Source organism: Struthio camelus, chromosome Z (genome assembly GCF_040807025.1).
Source record: "Struthio camelus isolate bStrCam1 chromosome Z, bStrCam1.hap1, whole genome shotgun sequence".
Lineage (NCBI taxonomy): Eukaryota > Metazoa > Chordata > Aves > Struthioniformes > Struthionidae > Struthio > Struthio camelus.
The window spans coordinates 32,495,002-32,515,579 of record NC_090982.1 but is presented as its reverse complement, the minus strand read 5'-3'; the positions used below and the strand labels follow the sequence as shown (position 1 = coordinate 32,515,579).

The window sequence follows — 20,578 nt, the reverse complement described above, 5'->3', positions numbered from 1 at the left end:
TATGAATGAGAAGGATGCAACAAGCAACAGTTTATTTGTAAAAAAAAAAAAAAAACACCTTTAAAATTTTACTACATTGTAAAGATTAAGGAAAAAATAGTATTAATATATATACATACAATATATATACACAAACGCACATTGCACCATGAAAATTACATGCTTTTTTAGAACAGAGAATGGGTTGTTTTCCCGCATATCAATTTTAAAATTCACTGCAAGTAATCTTGCTTCCTTTTTCTTCCCCTCCCCTAAACCCTCAAAGTTTTCAAGAACAGGAAATAAGCAGTCCAGCACTTAATAGTAGAAAACCATGTGTTATACACAAATAACAACTGACAACTATACAGGATTGTTCTGCAGTATCAAACAGATCGTGTGTGTGGTTTTTGAACCCTGTAATGATACAAACTTTTACCTGAGGCACGTGGAAATAAAGTAGTATGACAATTGGCAAGTTTAAAAGACTCACATTACGAACTGACTGAAATCAAAGTTGATTAGGTATCACACATCTGTACCCACCGTATTAGCATGAGACTGCTCTGCATAATGAGTCACCACCAATGTCTTAGAACTGCAGGAAAAACAAAAAGGCAAGCACCACTTGCAATGATAAGCATGCAGACAATTTAAGTGAAACAGAGGTAGCATCTTCTCATTAACTTCAGCAGGGCCATTCGATTCAACTGCACCCTCCCTTCGGCAAAAGGCACTCGCTTTTTCAGCAATAAACAGCATGATATCAAATCCAGGCAGCCTGACCACAAACATGATTCAGTTTCTTTTTAGAAATATTAAAAAAAAGTGTTAAGCAGAAGACATGATGAGAAGAAAAAAAGAGGGCGTAAGAAATACACATTTCAGGTAATATATGCTATTCTTCTCTTCCTTCTTCCTTTTTGGAGAACTGGGATTTTTTATAAAACAGTTGTAGTACATCATCCAAAAGTTAGACTTCCCAGTTAAAATGGCAGTATTAAACAGCACGATTTATAATTTTGAAATGCTAGAAGTACACCAGCCTTTTTAAATAGCTAGAATAAAGAGCAACAATTCACTGTTAAAAGTAGAAAGATTATGCACAAAAAGGTGGTGCTGAAGAAGGATAAAGACCCTTTGATGTAAAGTCTCATAAATGAAAACGTACAGAACCTCTTATATTGTATCTTTTACCCTTTCTGCAGTTTGAAAAGATACTGTCCATGCAAAACACCTGCTCTTACCGTGACACTACAGAGCTAATTGAATTATAAGATGTGCCGCTGTTGCAACTTGAAGCATAAGCCTCTTGACCATTAGCATCTAAATTTATTCGGAATACAGGAGACGCCTTCAGTAAAAAGTCTGCTGCATCTCTGCGACCTAATTCCCTCAGCTTAGACATTAGGATACCTACAGTGCTCTCAGGAGCATTACTCCACTCCTGCAGAAGGGCATGAACTGGGCTGGAGATAAAGTCATTTTGCGTTCCGTTATTTGTATTGTATTTTGCAACAAGATCAGGGAGGCCCAGGTTCATAGCCAGAAGGCACCAATCTTTGCCCATGGGATCAGGCGGATCCAAAAGTCGACTTAGTTTTCTCCTGGTAAGTAGATTTAGATCCGAAATGTGAATATCCATTCCTAGGCTTCCCTGGGAGTAGACGTCAAGACATCCAAAACACAGTATGCTACTAAAGCTTTCTTTATATCCCCCCATGGTGTTAGTTAATGATGTCTCCTTTTGACTTTGTGCACGGAAAAAGTCTCTAGGCTGGTAGACCATTACAGGTTCGTGATGTTCCCTCAGCTGCTGAGGGCTAAGGTAGTATTTCACAGTCAGAAGGCCTGGTAAGGTTGTGGCCATTAAGTTATCAATGGTGCTGCATACAGAATCCAGAAGTAAACAGCACTTGACCTTCTCTGTTTCTAGTCCTCTAACCTGAACCTCTATACCCTGACCATGGTTGACCAGCAACACTAAAAGCTCAGCTCCACGATTCATGATCTTTGATCCATTTACCCACAGACGTATATCAGCATCTCCCTCTGTGCTTTGCTGATGAATCCACCTGCAGAGATTCACTTGAACTTTATGAAAAATTCCACAAGGAAACGGGGTAAGGTGTTCCACAGGAACGATTCTAACACCACCATAAATCAGCACCTCATCCTCCTCATCTGTCCAAGATCTGTGAAGATTGTCAGTCTTGATGAGAGCAGGAATATCCACCATCGCTCCGCTGCTGAGGTCTCTCGCACAAATATCCATGGCATCCAAAATCTGTATCAGTTCTTCCACATCACTGTCTGTCACCAGACGCTGGATGTCCTCTATAGTGTATCGACCTCTATAGTGATGAAGGGCTTTTGGGTTCTCCACTGACAAGATTTTTCCAAGGACATTTGAACAGAGCCAGCGAGGATCCAGAAGCACAACATCTTGGACAGTTTCACTCTGCATAATGTTGATCTGTCCAAAAAGATGAAAGTTATAATCTCTGTCTTGTGAATTACAATAGGATACCCCAGATTCTCTCTTTCATAACCTGTTGACTAAATCATGTATTAACAGTGCTGAGAGAAGAATAACAAACAGTGCATTTTGATTTCTTGCAGGTATTCAGAACAACCAATAGATCTTGTTCTTGACTTCTGTGAAGAACAAAGCCATTAGAACACAGCAGTAAAGCCTAGGGATGCTCTGCAGGCTAACTATGCAAAGGTGTTTTCCTGTGATCCAACTTCTAAAGGGCACATAAAAATTTCTCATTTGCAGTAAACATATTAAACACTGCCTCATTTTAAGATCAGAGTATAATTACCCTTTCTAGGTACTTTATGTTATTACAATTACAGCAATAAACGTAATTTAATGTAATAATAAATGTAATTCTTCCTCTCTCAAAGCAAAAATGTTGAATAAAATGACTAGGAGCCACAGGACAATAATGATAACAAAAAAGCATTATTAACCAGTCTCTGTTTTGTATGGTGTCTTTAAAGAGGGAATAGAAAAAAATAACTAGGGAAATCTGCCAAAATCACATTAAGCATTATTCTACCAAAGCAGTACCTTGCTAGTAAAGATATGCAGTTTGAATAAAAATCACTTACTTCTCCTATGCTATGCAACTGCTGTGCAATATGCCGTAGGTCATCTTCACTTGCCAGGGGATTAAGCTGCTCCTGTACATCATACACAAACTGCTGCAAGGACATCAGCTGGTTGGGTCCATTCATTTTTCTCCATGAAGGGAGAGTGGAGATTATTTTTTCACATAGATGAGTCATAGGTGGGCACATCTTACAGAAGTACAGAAAACATCTATTTGTAACATTTGTAATCTACATTGTACTGTATGTTTATCTGTCAATTGTTTCAGAAGTAACTGATGCCACCATCCTACAGTCTCAAGCCACAGCCCCCACATCTCATGCAAGGAAAGCTCTTAAAATTTAATCCTGGTGACAACTGCTACAATAAAGTTTTATTAAAGCAGAAAAACTAAAACGTACTAAATTGATAGACTGTGTGAGTATAAAATAGGCTGTATTTCTCTAAAAAGCAAACACTTCCCTCAACCTGAAGACTGAACTTTGTAATTCACTTTCAATTCATTACTTTTTTTAAACCCGTCAGAAGCAGCTGCCGAACTTCTAGCTGGTGTGTTACACAACTAAGTATGAATTTGATATGAAGAATTTAAATCAATTTCCCAGAAGCTACATAATAGCTTGAGGCAGTGACCTTTGATATGGAAGTCTCTTTGGATTCATGGTGATGATATCAAACCACGGCTATTTTACCTGCTATAAACTTAGCATATATTAGCATATATTTTTGAATAAAAGGGTCAAGTAAAAAGATAAGCTATATGCAGTTCACATACGTATGTAAAGAATTACCTTTCTAATGGCTGAGGAAACTGTTCTACTCTTTTTTTCTTTTAATGAAAAACTTACTTGCATTAAATTTATTTTGTTTCTAATACTATTCTGACAATTAAGGGGAAGAAAGTGTCAGTGCTAGAATCCAATCAGTATCAATTGAAAATAGGAAACTAGAGCTTTAAACTGAAAATCTCCATCGTTTCTCAAGAGGTTATCATTTTGGTGACCCGTGCAAAACACCTACAATTTTGAAAATGCTGAATGAATCCTTGGGGGTCAGCAGTTTGTTCCTCATGGTGTCTGCTACACATGCTACTGGAAAATTCAAATAGAACTTCTTGAAGTTGTAACGCATACACTAAATCTACAGTAACTTCTTACCCCAGATTTACATATTTTGGCTGGCCCAACCTACATTACCAGATATTACTTACAGAAATTATCTGGCTTCTTATTTCTTGCAGGTGATTTCGTAGAAGCTTCATATCTTTAGACCCAGATGCACCAGCATCCAAGACAAATAACTTGTCTGAGATTTTTAGATCATTTCCAAACCTAAAAGAGACAACAATTATTTATTTATTTATTTATTCCCAAATGGAGTTTTACTTCTTAATCCAGCTGCATATCACATCAGCCTTAGATTACAGAACAGTTATTTTTCTTCAAAGAATAGTGAAAAAAATTCATGAAATTATTAAGTATTGATTATGCAAAGATATTTCACGAGCAAGGAAGTATACAGGTACTTTTATTTTCTTGAAGATAAACAGGGATGTTGAGAGATAATTACTGTCCTTCCTAAATACTGGGAAGAAGGCTGAAGATAACGTTTACAGCTGTAACGATTACAGCTGAACCATAGCACTCAATGTACCTTTCAATAGAGAAGGGCCAATAGGAATTTTTTTTCTTTTTATTTTAAAAAAAGACCTTCGTATTTTTTCTTTTGTTTCTTCTTACTTTAAATAGCTCAGTTTTGACCTAAACTGATATCAGCTCTTTCTTTGCACACTTCCTTTTGACTTTCCAAACACACATACTTGTTTTCCTAGCTCTCCTAGGATTCACATTTAACAGGATTCAAATACGAAGGTTACACACAGATATTTTCTGTTGTTTAATATCAGTGGAGCGCGGACACGGCCCCATCACTGCCGTGCTGGAATTCCTATAGATCTACATCAACTTCTTGTATAGGCCAGAGAGCAGTATACCCTCAAAGGTACGGATGGTCCTTGTACCACTCGGTACCCACTTACGTCCTCACTGTGAATATAAAGCATTCTTACTTGAAATAATAGGATTAGCTTGAGAAAATTCCCAACTTCAATCTGCAGTTAGTGTGCCCTTTAACTATTTGCTCAGGAAGGTTAGAAGTCTTCCAAACTTCTAGGTATCTGTTGGCTGACCTTCTCACCTGTGTGACTCAACAATGTCAACACTGTTATTCAGCTCTTCAGAAAGTGTGTACAGAATACCTCCAAGGCTTGCTTTAGTTTGACTCCTATCCATCCTAAACTAATTTAGAGGAAAGCGTGGCTCTTCTGTTAAAGCTTGCTCTTTTATGCCCGGCAGCTGTAGCTCAAAACCAACTGCTTTTCTGAGACCAAGGGAAAACCTAAGCACTAAGATGTTAGCCAGATGGTTGATACGAGCCTTTTGATGTATCCCAGTGTTGACAGGGTGAGACTTCCTCAGTTTCACTGACCTGAGGCATCACTTGCTCTCTTTAACTCACTTAGGTCAGCTTGTTCAAAGCAGGTCCCTGTAGTATTGGTAAGTACTCCATTTTCTGCACAAAATAATCTTCCAGATTTTCAGTAAAGGAATGCCTCAGAGGCAAAGTATGGCACTTTCTTTTGTGCAAATACCACACGGCTTAAATCAAATAAAGAAGTTTTTACATGTTATTGCACATTCCAGTATTTTTACTTCAAGTCATCATGTTTAAAGACTACATAAAAGTATGTTCCTCTCTTACCTGTTCCTGATTTCTTTCAGCAATGACCTGTCTTTGTCATATCCAAACTCTCCTCCAACAGGCCGAGGAAGATTCACTATGTCAGCATGTGTGGCAACCAAAACAACATGCAGTGGAGTTTTCAGCTTTCCAGCAAATGCTAGATGAAAAACAAGAGCACTCCCTTACTATGAGACACGCCTATAAAGATGGCTTTCTATTTGAGCCAGGAAAGTATCAATGCATTTTACATTCCTGGTATACCAATCACTTCTGCAGTGGATCCATCAACTGTCGCACAACGCTACATAATTCTGCACAACCGAACAATTGGTTTTTGGCTGCTATCTATCTATAGTACTGTCTATATTAACGTCCGCTTTGAAAAGCTGATCTTTCTAAATAACATCAGAAATATTGTTATTATATTACTTTATTGTTTGAGCAAGATAAAGCATTAACTAATAACACTAACGATACATCTATTAGCTACAAACTATAACAATGTGAGGAAAAATAATTACATTAGTAACAACTTCTTGAAAGGGTTTCTCATAATTTTTGGATGGTCTTTAGTACTACAGGTGCAACTTAGGTGATTAAAAGTAGAACACAAAAGATCTACAACATTCATACATAGGAATGAATGCTATTTCACAGTACTTACACAAAGAATGAACTCTCACTTAGGTGAGAGTAAGTAGGAAAGCCTGGGAGATACCACGAAAAAGAATGAGAAAGAAAGAAAGAAAGATACAAATGGCATATGAATGAAGTGACAGCATGGAACACACAGTTATACAACCTTTTCTCAAACTGATCTTCCATAAAAGACACATCATTAGACGAATGCTTTTTAAAAAGATACTTAATCCAATGCTGCTGCTCTGTTTGACAAAACTTTATATGGGAGACATATGCTCACAGCAGTGCTGACGTTTCATTAAGAGCTACAGAATCTTGATTCATACATAGATAAGCCACATTTCCCCAAGCCTTTGCATAGCATTTCAAGATAAGTACTCTGCAGTTGTAAATCTTTTTTTGTAGCTGAAGGACTTAAAGTAAATAACTGGGAAATAATATCAAAAGCTTAAGTTTTCTGCTCAACTATTACATATTTCTGAGGAGATGTGCATTAAAAAAATGCATGAGTATCCAAATTAATCTGAGCAATATAAACATTGATTTAAGAGAAATATCTGAATTATGCTAATCATTATGATCAAGTCATGATTAAGACATATGATTAAGTCAAACCCTGATTCTGCCAAATCTAGAACTAAGCTTTCTTGACGGACTAAGGAAATCTGAAAAATTTTCGAAATTGCATTTTCAGCGTTGATATTATTCTGCAAATTTCTGAGCTTTTTACTTCCAGAAACGCTTGCAAATCAGATAGATCTAAACACCCATATTATTAACTTTGTGCTTTAGCCCAAAATGGAAATGAAAGACATGCACATGCTCAAATTGAAAACTGAAGCCCTGCCCTTTGGCTCATGAATGTCACCTGTCAGTCTGAGATAACCATGCAGAATTAACTAGACCAAAAAAAAAAAAAAAAAAAAAAAAAAGAGGGAGAACGCTCTCTGCACTGTCTAAGTATTTTGATATGCTTGTTTGGTGAGTTCCTAGCAGCCTTATAAGGTTTCCAGGAGTGTCTAATTAGAGCCACTGGAGAATCAAGACAGATGTCAGAACTAGCTTTTTCCTGTCAAACTGTCAGGTTCTGCAGACCAATGTTCAGCTACAAACAACAAGCTACATATACTCCAGTATACAGAATATTTGTTTGCCTTACAAGTGACTTCCAGTGGTTAGGAAGCTTGAGTGATCTCACTTAAAACCTGTGCAAAGTCCTAACAGATATCAAGTGAAGATTACTAGAAATACTAGTTTCTATCCATCCTGATGTGCCAAAGGTTAAGATAACTGTATGTGAAGTCCAAACAGAAATCTAACTAAACGGGTAAGAACGGCATGCACTGAGAGGCAACATTGCTCTAAAGCATTGTTCAATCCTCTCCACACCGACAGGCCTAATTTAGGCTGGAAACACCCTTAATTGGGGTTAGTTTTAAGTGGAATTTAAGCAACGTCTCTAGAATTGATTTAAAACGGTTCCAACATTCTGAAACACTTGAGAATTTCTCACACAGCTTATCTGAAACAAAAGCTTCACCTGTCATTTACAGACGTAAATCCACAAGAGGCTGTATTTGCACTTCATTACCCATTTCAGTCGGACTAACTGGTACATACAACTCTTTTCAGGCTTGCTCCACTGAGATAAACTTCTCCTTCACACAAAAACCTTGTGTTTTAAAGGGGATAAAAGGGGATGAAAACACATAACACAACTCAACTCAACATGGAGGACTTGCAAAGTGGCAGAGAAACACAAGAACCTTCATCTTCCCAGTCCCCTCATAGTTCATTAACAGACAGAACAGCATACCTATTGGCTCCTCAACTGGGACTAATGATTTCAGGAAACTAAGCCAAAAGGTCACTTGGTTTAACTGTATTTCATAAGGCTCCTCGAGACTGAAAAGCACTATGTGAATTGTGGTGGGATCATTCGCAGCAAAATAATCGTAACAGCAGAAATACACAGGATTCCCAGAGAATTCCCAGATGCTGAAATCACCAACTCCTATAAAACAGACAAACAGATGAAGATATCACACTTCCTCAGCAAACATGAAGCACCTTTGAGCCACGGAAAGACAAACAAAAGAGCTTAATTTAAGTTAAAAAAAGTTTGATTTAAATTTTCACAAAGATAAGCTGTATGCAGGTGAGAAAGTAACATTGCAAATGCAAAAATGAACAAATGGAGCAGGTTTCACTCTCAGAAACAGAGAAGTTGTGTCTTCACAATCTGTTCCTCTTTCACATTCCTTTCTCCAGGACAGCTGGCCGCCACAAGGAAGCACGTGGGTGTTAAACTCATGCTGCCTTAAACATTAAATTGGTCTTCACCTTGCACAAAACCAATGGATCTTGAATTTCTTTCAAAAAAAAAAAAAAAAAAAACAAACCCAGGAATGACTGCTCCCATTCTTTTTCTACTCCCACAGAACACCAGTTCAAACACAAACACATTTGTGATTTTTTCTTTCTAATGTGCAACTGCCAGCATTAAAAACAGCCGACGGTCATTCTCAAAGAACCTACTTTGCTTTAAAAAAAACTAAAACAAGAACAACACTATTCAAATCACACTGCTAAGTCAGGAAGGAAGAATCACCATGTTACGGATCTCAGCAGTATGATCTTTCTTTCTGTCGTCATCTTTCACTTCAGGCAAGAATAGTTTTAGCACCTTGTTGAGCACTCCCCAGACCAACCATATGATTAGGCTGAAGTCAGATAAGTTTGCACTATCACTATTAAACAAATGCTGATTAAAATTGCACCTCAAAAATTCTGGGAGAAAAGAAAAAAGCCAGAAATCTCAAATCTGTTGTTGTAGGTACAGCTATTTAGCACAGTTTCCTTCTGTATCGTAACAGTACAGAGAAAGAAAAGAAAATCCTGCCGATAACCTGTTGCACAACTCTCTCACTGCAGAATTTCATTTGATTTCATATCATCTTGAAAGAAGAAATTAGCTTGGACAAAGAAGAACACGCTTTAGCTACATGCCACACTCCTCAGCCGCTAGGACAAATGTTGTGCCACAGTATGCGTTTGTGTACATGCTATACTCTCAAAAACAAAAGCTTAATTGAACCAAACTCAAACTCAACCTTAGAAATGCAACTGCTAAGGTATGCAAAACATTGTCCTTATTAAGGCTTCACTGGAAGAGATCTTACCATTATACGATGAGAATACTAATAAGGGTGCTGTGTACATACCATTTGTATGGTCTTCATGCTCTAAAGCTACAGCAGCATCTATGTGTACTTAAGAGAAAAGATAGCTACTGGGCCAAGAGAAGACACTGCATTAAATGTTTTGCTTTGGAGCAGCAGTGAGGTTTTCACATGATTTTGCTTACTGACCCGACTTACTGCTAACTGGTTCCATTTGCAGAGCACTTCTTAGCTTCCTTTGGAAGAAAACTAAAGCAGAAGTTCTAGTCCAGGTGTTCATCAGATGTGCTCCAGCCCCCTTACGGGGTGAGAATGACAGATCCTTCAGGCATGAACCACAGGCATGGTGAGAACACTTGGTCTACGGAACTGGATTAAAACTAATAAAATCCTCAAGCTACACATAAAAGTGTAGGGGCCTCCGTACCAACAGATGAGCTACTGACCTACTCCTATTATGCCAAAAGCCTCCTCCCCCTTGTCCTGCAAATTCATCTCAAAAGCATTTCTATGCTGTAGTATAAAGATAAGTGACACAAGTGATTAGCATGTACACGACAGGTATAGCATTTCATGTAGATTTAATTTCTGCTTAAAAAAAGAACAAACCACCTCCCCCAGCAGTGTTGACTTCTCAACCAGTCAGTATTGCATGAAATCAGATTTTTTTTTTTTTTTTTAAAGCAAGCAACATGACACTATCTGTCCTGCAGAATTAAGGCACTCCAGTCCAGTGCACTGCTCACCATTCAAGTAGGCGTTCTGAATGTCAATGGCCTTGGTGGACTGGTCATCAGCAGAGAAGTGAGAGTGATGAGCTGGAGAAACGAAAGCTTCTAACACCCCTTTGGTCAGGCCTGGCTCGAACATCATACTACGACTCCTCACACTGACGTTCTCACAGCCAGGATAAAGATTTGTAATGCTTACTGAAACTGGGTCAGGGAAAGGAAAATGAGATTACAAACCATACGAAAATTACAACCATATCACTTCAAAATAAGTACGCTAGGCATGAAATCTCATTCAAAAATTAAACTGTTCTTCAAATAAAGTACAGGATTACCAAGCTGTGAGCACATGCTACTACATCCTTTTTCTAAGTGATGAAAAGGAAAAAAGAATGATCCCATATAGCACTCATAAACCTTGGCAGATCTACTGCTCAGGTGGAAAGCACAGGGGAAAAAAAAAAAAAAAAGAAAAAACTCAGGAGTTAAGGTTCTACTACATGGCAAAGATAAACTGTTTTTTTAATTAAGGATAGCAATTTCAGAGCATGGACTACTTTTATCGGCACAAAAATGCTACATATTTGTATAGCCGAATCCTAGAAGTACAGTTAAAAATAGCAGTACAATTAATAATTGCATTGAAGTAACTCTTTCTAGAGAAGGAGGTAGAGGGAGACTAGGCCCTTAACTGAAATTCTTTTCCTAATAACAACTTGTTTGGTTCACGTTTAACTGAGATTCTGGAAGAGCAAATTAGAAAGGAAAAGGCTTTTTTAAATTAACTAACACCATCTAGTGGAGAAAGGAAAGATTACTTCATCCCTCCACTGGATGTTCAACTCTAATACTCACGTTTTAATAGCAGCATTAGAGAGTTACCTGACTGTCAGTAGCATAACTACCCTTTTATGCTTTGACCCTCTTATATAATATTTCAATCCTTGGACTGATTTATATTTATAATTAGTGAATTCAAGCACTGATCTTCACAGAATTTGAACAAACACACACACTATCAGGTATTCACTAAATTGTATTGAGTTTTACATGTCCATCTGACTAAGTCACCCCACCGATAATAGTCATCCAAAAGGTCCAGTTATTGAAATAAGCCAAAACCAAAAATCTGAGCATAGGTTAAAGCAAAGGTATAGTCGCACAACTTACTTTCTTCTTTTCTTTCTTGTTTCCACATGCATACTTCAAACGTACAGTTACTACAGAGATTTGACAAACTTAAATGTAACTGGCAATCTTGTTTGATTTTATAATGATGTGAGAACATTTCACCTATGCTGTTTGATTTTGGTACCAACCAGCATAAAAAAAAAAACCCTATTTCCAGGCACAACCTTCCTGCACTGCCTCCAGGACTGCTATTCCTTGAGTAAATTACCTCCCCTTGAAGGATGCAATAAATTAAGATAAATAAACCAAGAATTTCTCAATGATTAATTTAATAATTCTGAAGCCGCGGATGATAGCTCCCTGTGCTATCTGAACAGCAAGTGAGTAACTTAACTTCTGTGCTAGGAATTGTCTTGTTATCTCACTTTGAGTGTACTTTATAGCTTCCTAAGGTGACTGGAGAAAAAGCAGACATCACATCTATTACTGACCCTGTTCTACCATTACCTACAAAATAATGATGAAAAATAAAGCTGCAAATATTAGCAAAATGTTTTTAAAGAAAAAAGGAACTTTTAGCCTATCTAAAACTTATTAAATGATATTAGTTCAGCACAGCAATTTTCACCTGATGTTGTCAAAGTGCCGGCATAGCAAGTACGCACTGCACAACATCTCAACGCTAGAAAAGGGACCTCAATGAATAACTTAAACTTACTGCTCTTTCTGGTGTCTTTCTACCATAACTGCATGTTTTTCCAAAAGCGGTCAGCATGCTGATCTGTAACCCTAGCTACTTCCTCAGCACGCTGCGGTTCCCCCCACCTCACACAGGCCAGCTTGTGTTTAATGAGCAAGCTTTCCCTACCATTTCCACAAATTTATATAAGTTTAGAAAAGCTCCATTTCACTTTCATTTTTAACTTGGAGACAATTGTAGACACCTCTAACTTGGCAAATCCATTCCTGCACCTTCAGATAAAAGCATTTCAAAGCATCAATGGCAGTTCTGAATCTTTAGCTATTACTTAAATACTGCCACTTTTTATATAAAGATATAGCAATTGTTTCAATTTTGCACAGAACCTGTTTAGGCTTCTCAAACAAAAAGGTAGACAAAACAACTTGCAAAACATGACGATGGGATCCTGTCATGACACCGACACTTCTACTCTAGGACTTTCTGATAAAAATAAACACTAGCGCTCAAAAGCCCAGTCCTCTACTAAGTTCACTTATGCACTGTATGAGTGATTAAAGTTTTAACTATTCTCCTAGTCTTCACAATCGCTGTTCCTCTTAGCTCTTACTTCAGGCATGTGCCATACAGAGATTTAAATACTCTCGCCTTTGCTATGACTTTCTGCACATGTAGCCTGATTTTGCCTTTTACAGCACAGGCAACAGTTCTTTGTTATACAGACTACGAGAAAAGCTTTTTTTTTTTCCCCCCTCTTTCTTTTTCCCGCCTCCCAAACGTTACAGCTTCAAAGCTCTACCTGAGGGTTTGGGAGACAAAGGGGATGGAGGGAATCTAGTCGAGTTGGTGGAGGAAAGCCTAGGCCTACGCCTTCGAAAAAAGCTTCTTAGGAGGCCGCACTTGAGAGACTCCACAAGTGTCGTCTTCCCAGAGCCAGAATGTCCAAACAGCTTCAGTTTGATCCTGGGCTGTGGATTCTGTGTGTGTCGCAGCTGTTGAATAAAAACACCTCTGTGCGCATCCTGAAATTCAACACAAACAAGAAGTCAGGACTTGTGGTAGGAAACTTCTGTCTCCCAATAAACTGAAAATGTTTAGTTAACGTTTTCTTGCCAATTTAGTGTTCGTCTAGATTGGTTCCTCCATTGGTTCCTTGCGTGCCTCATCACACAAGAGCACAATTACTGACAGAAAGGCAGGGATATGTGGCCAAGACACAGCTGGATGGCTTCTCTTAAGAGTCACTTGAGTATTCATGAAAACCACACTTTACGACTGTACGCTTGCTTTCAGGTTAAACACCAGTGACTGCGATCATTTTGACTTCTGATTGGGAGAGCAAAGGAGTCAAAACTAACCTCTTTCAGTACCCTTTCTCCTTATCCATGAGATCCAGTAGCATCACCATGACCTCCGGACTTGACAAACTTACGTTTACAAACAGTACCTGTAAGTTTATATAACACACATGCAGTAGTGAAGAAATCTGCAATGACTGCTACCGTCTGAGTAGTCCTAAAACTTGCTGTGTTCCCTTCTTCTTTCCATCAGCTTTGTCTGCACTTATCATACTTGGCAGAATTTTTTCTCCCCACGAAGTGCTCTATTTATTTTGACATTTTTTCCTTTTTGCAATGTAAATATTGCTTTTCACAGTTCACTCTTATCTGTCCTTTTCCCAAAGACTTACTTCTTTCCCCTTCTCTACCTCAAAAGACCTCCCACATACCATTCATCTTCCATTTTTCTCCCCCTCTACTGCAAGCCTATATCCTCTACACTTCTTTCACAGGATCACAGAAGTTGGAGTTGGAAGGGACCTCCGGAGATCGTTTGGTCCAAACTCCTTGCTCAAGCAGTTAGCTCCAGCAGGTTCTCAGGACCATGTCCTGTTAGGTCCTGAATACCTCCAGAGATGGAGACTCCATAACGTCTCCGGGCAACCTGGGTCAGTGCTCAACCACCCTCCCAGTGAAGAAGTGTTTTCTTATGTTCAGACAGAATTTCCTGTGTTTCAGTTTGTGTCCTTTGTCTCTCATCTCAGGCCTCGATTTATCTGCTTCCCTACTTGATATTCCTTTCATTGTTTGCCCTCTGTGTGGCTCCACTGACTCCTCCACAGCTGCAAATTCATTCTCATGTGCAAGGCCTTGCTCTATCCCAGTCGCATGTCCCCCAGGAGAGCTTTCAACTTCGAGCTCACTCATTATCCCTTTATTTCCCAATCTTGTAGTATCCGAAGAACATTCCTTCTTCTGGCCAAGAACAGTGTCTGGAACTAATCAAATCTGTCTTGTTCTCTTCTCCCAGTAGGAAGCAATCAGACATAGATGGTCTGCTATTCCCCACACAAGCTTAGCTTGAAATTCATCTCAACTAGGGGATGCAGTGCAGGAGGGCAAACTACTTTGTCTTGCACCCCAGAAAGACCTGCTTTAAGAAAACAGAGATAGCAGAAACGTAGAAGGCTGAAGGAACTATTTTCTTCCTCCATTCCTTCATTTCCCCCACCTCGAGCTGCGCGTGAGGCTCTACTGCTCTGCATTTCTACTGAGCTTAACATGTAGGGTGAGTCATTAGAATAGCACCTACAGCCCAAAAAAGATCAGGAGAGCATTCAGCTGAGAAATTTTACAGTATTTAATACTGCATCTAATTTAGCTCCTTAGCTCCTTTAGCTCCTAACAGGCATGCATTAAACGAGTTAATCACAACGCAAATATTGCGCTCTCTTTATCCATTGCTAATACTGAAATCTCCGTAAGAGACAGTATGACAGTAGGTCCTTTGTGTGTGTGCGTTATTAGAAGTAACAGACTTTGAATATGAAACAAGTGTCAGGCACATTCTGTACTAGATGATATTGTCTATTTTAAGCAGGACTGTAACCTTTTCAGCGGTTTATTAATTATATATGGTTACAGTTTATTAATTGTCACTTATCAGAATCTCTGTCGCAAAGGAATGTCTGCTCAAGAATAAAATTATCTTGTACCTTCCCCAGATATAAAGGCAGGCCTTCGATAAATAAACATATTCTGCTAACAAGAAGTTACAGTTATTAAAATCTCTTACAGAAGAGATTTATATGATCTTCTCCCTTTTGTTCCAGGTTGATTTGTATTTGTGCCGTATTTACATCATAACTAAAACAAAAATTTCTCCACCTTCATGCACAAAGAGGTAAAGGCTTGGTAAGGTGAAAAGCTGTGCAAAATGGATCCTATTATGTATACAAAACTATACAGAAGCTATTGCTGTAAGGGAACCCTGAACTTTGGCACTTCCTGACATCTTCACTGATTTATCTTACAATCCTAGCAAGCATAGACTTATTGGCATGACTGAAAAAGATAATTCTGCTTCAACCTTGGAAATGCTTGCTATGTGACATCTTGTATTCCTACTCTGAAATTTGCCAAGCAGCAGCACGATCATTTACTTCAGATTTCCATATACCTATAAGTCTAATTAAAGTAGCACTCTTACTGGTCTAGCTGTTGCCTGGAAGCTCCAGGCAAGTGGTCTCTGCACCTTCCCTGCCTAAGTGATGGTGCTTGTGCACAATCAACGCATACCAGATGCATGAGACTTACGGTACAAGGCCAGATAAAGCTTTGTATTCCAGTTGGCAGGAGATTTCGAGATACTGAATTTGCATAATAAAAAAAAAAGGCAATGAGAACATAAGCAACTACTTCATATGGTATTAGAAACTCTAGAAGGGCACAAGCCTGCCATACTTTACTACCCTAGTCTAGCTAAAGTGGTGATAGCAGAGAAAAAAAAATCCTCCTGTATGTTTGCAGGATGCACTAATTCTTAGCTACCTCTTATTTTTTTTCCCTCCAGTTTCTTTCAAATTTCTTAGAAGCGAATAGCATTGCTAAGTGTTGTCAGAGACAGGATAAGATGAAACAGTAGACCAGTGCAGAGTAGCCATTTTTACTAATATGTACCGAAGCTCTAATTGAGGATATCACTTTAAATTAAAAATGAAAAAGATGATACCATTTCAGTAAGCGTTTTCGCAAAAGAGCTTTTTAGAACGGCTTTGATAAATATCTGATGTTCTTATTATTTCCCACAGTCAAAGTTTCTTGCCATCTTAAATACACGTAAAACTCAGTTAAATTCAGGCATTCCCAACCTTTTTGAGTCTTGCAAGCAGACTAGCTACGTGTTCATGCTGCTCTGCTCTGGCGAGATCTTCTGCTGTTTTCCCATCCTGTTAAAAGACAAATTGTTAGCTGCAGTTCCTCCCTTTTGTCAATAATAAAAAAACACGTGTAGTATAGCTCAGCTCTGCTCAAGGCAATAACAGAATAATTGCTGTCAGATACAAATTGACTGGGAGAAGGGAAAAAATAAACCAACCAGCAAAAGTTATCCCCACTGGAATCCCTGTTCTGTTAAATTGTCCAAAAAAGTTAAGATAAAATGCAGAGCAGCAGCATGTAGTTTGTGAATTGGCATCTGGACGCCACCGTAACTAGATACTTTGAATTCAGAGGCTCCGAGCGATGCCAGCATCTCCCCTCTGAATTCCTCTTCTTTTCTCAACAATCAGTTTAGTGGATGACAGCCATTTCTAGATACTACATAATAACGAGATCTAAAAGTTTAAACAGTTCACAAACGGGACATACACCAGCATATTCATTCACACGAAGAGCAGATGAACTTTGTTTAGTAATGGATAAAGTACGACAATAGCAAACCAGTCACTGGATCAAAGTTTTCAAAAAACATGAACAGCGTAAGGCTTGTGGTTTAAATTGATTCACTAAATTTAAAAGGAGAAGCAAAGCTGTCTTCAGCATTATGCTCTTGACATTTAACTACCTGTGTTTCATGTCACCAGTTTAATATGAAATTAGCTGAAAGAAGTACGGCTTACTACTTTTACGACTACATTAATGCTATTGTGTTGTTTTATACTTTGGTAATAGATAACTAATTTATGAGCACTTTGCTTCTTTCACTCTCTCCTAAATAAGAGCTTTCATGCATTAGGAAAAAAATACTGAGAAATTAAGACTGCTTTTGAGTGTCTATCTCTCATTTTACTATAGTTTTTCATGTGAAATCTACATCATCTTAAGTAGTTTCTGGGGATAATGAAAGAAATGTCTTTTACAATAGACTGTCCACCTACAGAAGCCATTTTCAGTTTTCCATAAAAGTCATTATGTACTCCGTAACTCCAAATAATTCAAACAGAACAGGAATAGCGCATTAGCAAGAAACAGCAAGAAATATAGTTGATGGTGTGAACTAACTCAATTTGAACCAAGATCTTGCCCTTAAATTTTCCTCCATAGTTGATTCATCTGCAACTTTACTGAAGAAACGTTTGACTGCATTTTTAAAAATAATTTTCCTTAGAAAAGGTGTAACAAAGGAGAAGCACCTTAACTTTTCTACTGATCTTATCATCCAATTTCCACTTATTCCTGAGTGCCTGCTCTATGAGGGAAAGAACAGTTCAATGACTGGGGGGCTAAACTGTCATCAGGAAAATTTCTTCATGCTCTTAGTGTTTCCTGGATTTCCAATGTGGGCACATCTGGGGGAATCCAACAATCTTCAAATAAAGGGGGAACCTTGATCCTCTTCATGAGAGTCCTTATGGTAACCTGCAGCAACCTCAGGTGTGGATTTTATCCAGATCCTCAAATCCTTGGTCTCCTTGTAACTCCAAAGCATGACTATTGCTTGGCCCTGCACTCTTCCAGAGCCCAGCACCTTCTCCTTGTAAGACATACTTGGAGAAAGCCTGGCAAACTATAGCATAAAGCACATACCCAATGGCACATCCCTGCACATGCTTTTTCTCTTAGAATCAGAGCAAGTCCCACCAGCACGGCCTGTGTAACTTGACATCCTTCCCTTCTGCGCCCCATTGCTCCATGGGGGTTGTTTTTGCCTTCAAGCCTGGCTTTGGTTAAACAGCTGTACTGCGATATACATTTGGCACAAGTACAGCCGTTTGGGCACAAGCAGAAAGGAAACCATTATCTAGTGAGCATTTGGCCAAGAACGCAAATGAGAGCGGTTCAGCCAGAGCCTGACTAGTGAACGTGGTTATGGAGAGATGGAGAAGACCATTTCTATAACGGGAAAAACGGCCACAGGAATAGTTTGGTTCGGTGTAAGTCTAAGCAAATGGGAGCATGGGAGCACTGGGCGCTTATAACATGGATGGGAGGAGTTCACTCCCCTCTTTCTAATGGTTTCCTGAGCTCAAGACCAGCTCTTTGATGCAGCATATCTGTTTAATCTTGGTTCAAACTGTTGTGAAGGAAGACTTGAAAGAACCCTCATCAGGAGCTTCCCCTCCACATCTTTTGCTCAAGAGCTGCACCTGAACTGAGGCACTTGCCCTTGCTTCCTGCATGAGTGACAGTGCAGCTATGTCTGTGCATGGCCACGTACCCCACTGTCCTGGACTCTGACTTTATGACTTGACCTCAAGCCTGCCTCATCACTAAGGACTCGTCTGATGGTCACTAGACTCTCGGCTGACCATATTACTCTCAACTGACCCTATCCTGACCTGACTTCCTGACTTGGGCTTGGACTTGTTTCATTGCTATGGACTTGTCTGATGACCCGACTTTTGGCTGAAATGTGTTGCTGTCATCAGACCTGCTCTGTTCGCCTTGCTTGAGTAGTGTAGGACTGGGCCCTTACTGGTGTAGTCACATGCACTGCTTGCTTTGTGATTACTCTTGGCACCCAGCTCAACTTCCCTGACAGAGCAGCCTGCCCTTGCTAAGGCACTGTTCCCTGACTGGCATTATTTTTGAAATCCGTAATTGCTAGAGCACAGAGGAATAAAGACTAGTAAAAAGGTAAATGGATTAGCTGAAGGATACTCCAGAGCTACCAACACAGCAGCACGGACAGAAAGCACCAAGTTCAGCAGATAGAACTGTACGTCAGATTTACCCAAACAAAAGCATGTGTAACTTGACAGATACCAGCAATTTTTTTCACATTTCCATGAGTATTTTCCATGAGTATTTTGACTCAGATCTGGAAGCCCAATTTCTTGATTGAGATAACAGGCAAGGACAGCTCCTTCCATGAGAAAGAAATTAACAGAACAAGGTTTTCCTTTCTGTCCAGCTCTGTGAACAAGATGAGGCTGTTTAATTTTCTGGATGTCAAGTGCAGGACGAACTGCAGAGCACAATGAGAATTAGAAAATATATACTCAAGTGAAACAAAAGAGGCGTTTCAGTACATTACTCTCCTACCAAGGCTTTCTTGAGGAGTACAGAGCAAGGATCTAGACACTGGAACAGCAATGGCTAAGCAAAATGGCATCTGAGTTATAGAACTATCTATGTATACACACACACACACTTTTCACACCTGCCTCCTGTGTATATATGAATTGCACCTCCCCCATCCCCAGCTACAGGGCCCATGAAAACCTATATTACCTGGTGATATATTTCGTTTCAATCACTGACCGACTCCTTTTCTGTACATCAGACAGTCATGCATGCAAGAGTTAGTCCTGACTTTAACCGGCCATCTGCGAGCATCGTTATTCAAAAGCTCTGAGCAATGTGACAATGCTAGAAATTTTCATGACGAGGTAGCAATATGGTGCCAACTAGCACATGAGCACACAGGACATTTCAAAGGATATTTAAACACTGAAAATAATACGCTTCAGGAGCAAGAGGTTTTCTAAAGTCACTTCAGAATATGTGTGCAATCAAATTCAAATTTAAACTAGTTCTAAAATGGGCTCTAACTTAGGGAGGGGACAGAGAAATCACACTCCAGTCCAAAGCTGTTTAACAGTGCTAAAAAAAAAGTTAACTCCTGAGAAATGGCATTCTGGGAGAAGAAAAAGGCAATTAATTCTACTGCAGTTGTTCTTCACCTCCTGTGGATATGCCAAGTGGGAGGATGTTTCTCTCTCTTCTGAGAATGAAAAATACCTTGAGGATGCTGATCGGAAGCAGTGGTGCTGACTGATCTGACAGGAAAGATTCGTTTTACAAGGATAGTTGCATGCTAGTTCACCTATCCACTCACCCATACACCTCCACTACAAAAACACATCTTTTTACCATTTTAAAAAGAAAAAAATATGCTTAATACATATACAAATGGTACATGATGTATTAAGACAGTGGCCTACTGGGCATACAGAAAACACAATGCTACAAGTAATTCATAGCTGAAGGAATTCTGTAGACGAAGGGGAAGCTGGACTGCATCTTAGTTTCAAATCTGCTTGTAAGAACGAGACAGGCGGGCAACTGCGAATGCTTTTCAAGCTAGGAATGAACTACAGCCTAACAGTCGTCTTTAATTTCAAAAA

General features: G+C 39.0%; 1 protein-coding gene across 1 annotated transcript in view; it reads right to left on the bottom strand.

The window, feature by feature from the left end:
- Positions 1-20,578, bottom strand: part of LOC104143020 (death-associated protein kinase 1) — a 95,061-nt gene continuing 74,483 nt past the window's right edge. The window contains exons 19-26 of the mRNA XM_068927255.1: positions 16,379-16,456; positions 13,028-13,250; positions 10,413-10,601; positions 8,301-8,498; positions 5,861-5,999; positions 4,311-4,431; positions 3,100-3,288; positions 1-2,455 (exon numbers count right to left, since the gene is read on the bottom strand). Of these exons, the coding sequence (XP_068783356.1) occupies positions 1,223-2,455; positions 3,100-3,288; positions 4,311-4,431; positions 5,861-5,999; positions 8,301-8,498; positions 10,413-10,601; positions 13,028-13,250; positions 16,379-16,456 (2,370 nt within the window). The 3' untranslated portion in view covers positions 1-1,222. The remainder of the gene's footprint in view (positions 2,456-3,099; positions 3,289-4,310; positions 4,432-5,860; positions 6,000-8,300; positions 8,499-10,412; positions 10,602-13,027; positions 13,251-16,378; positions 16,457-20,578) is intronic.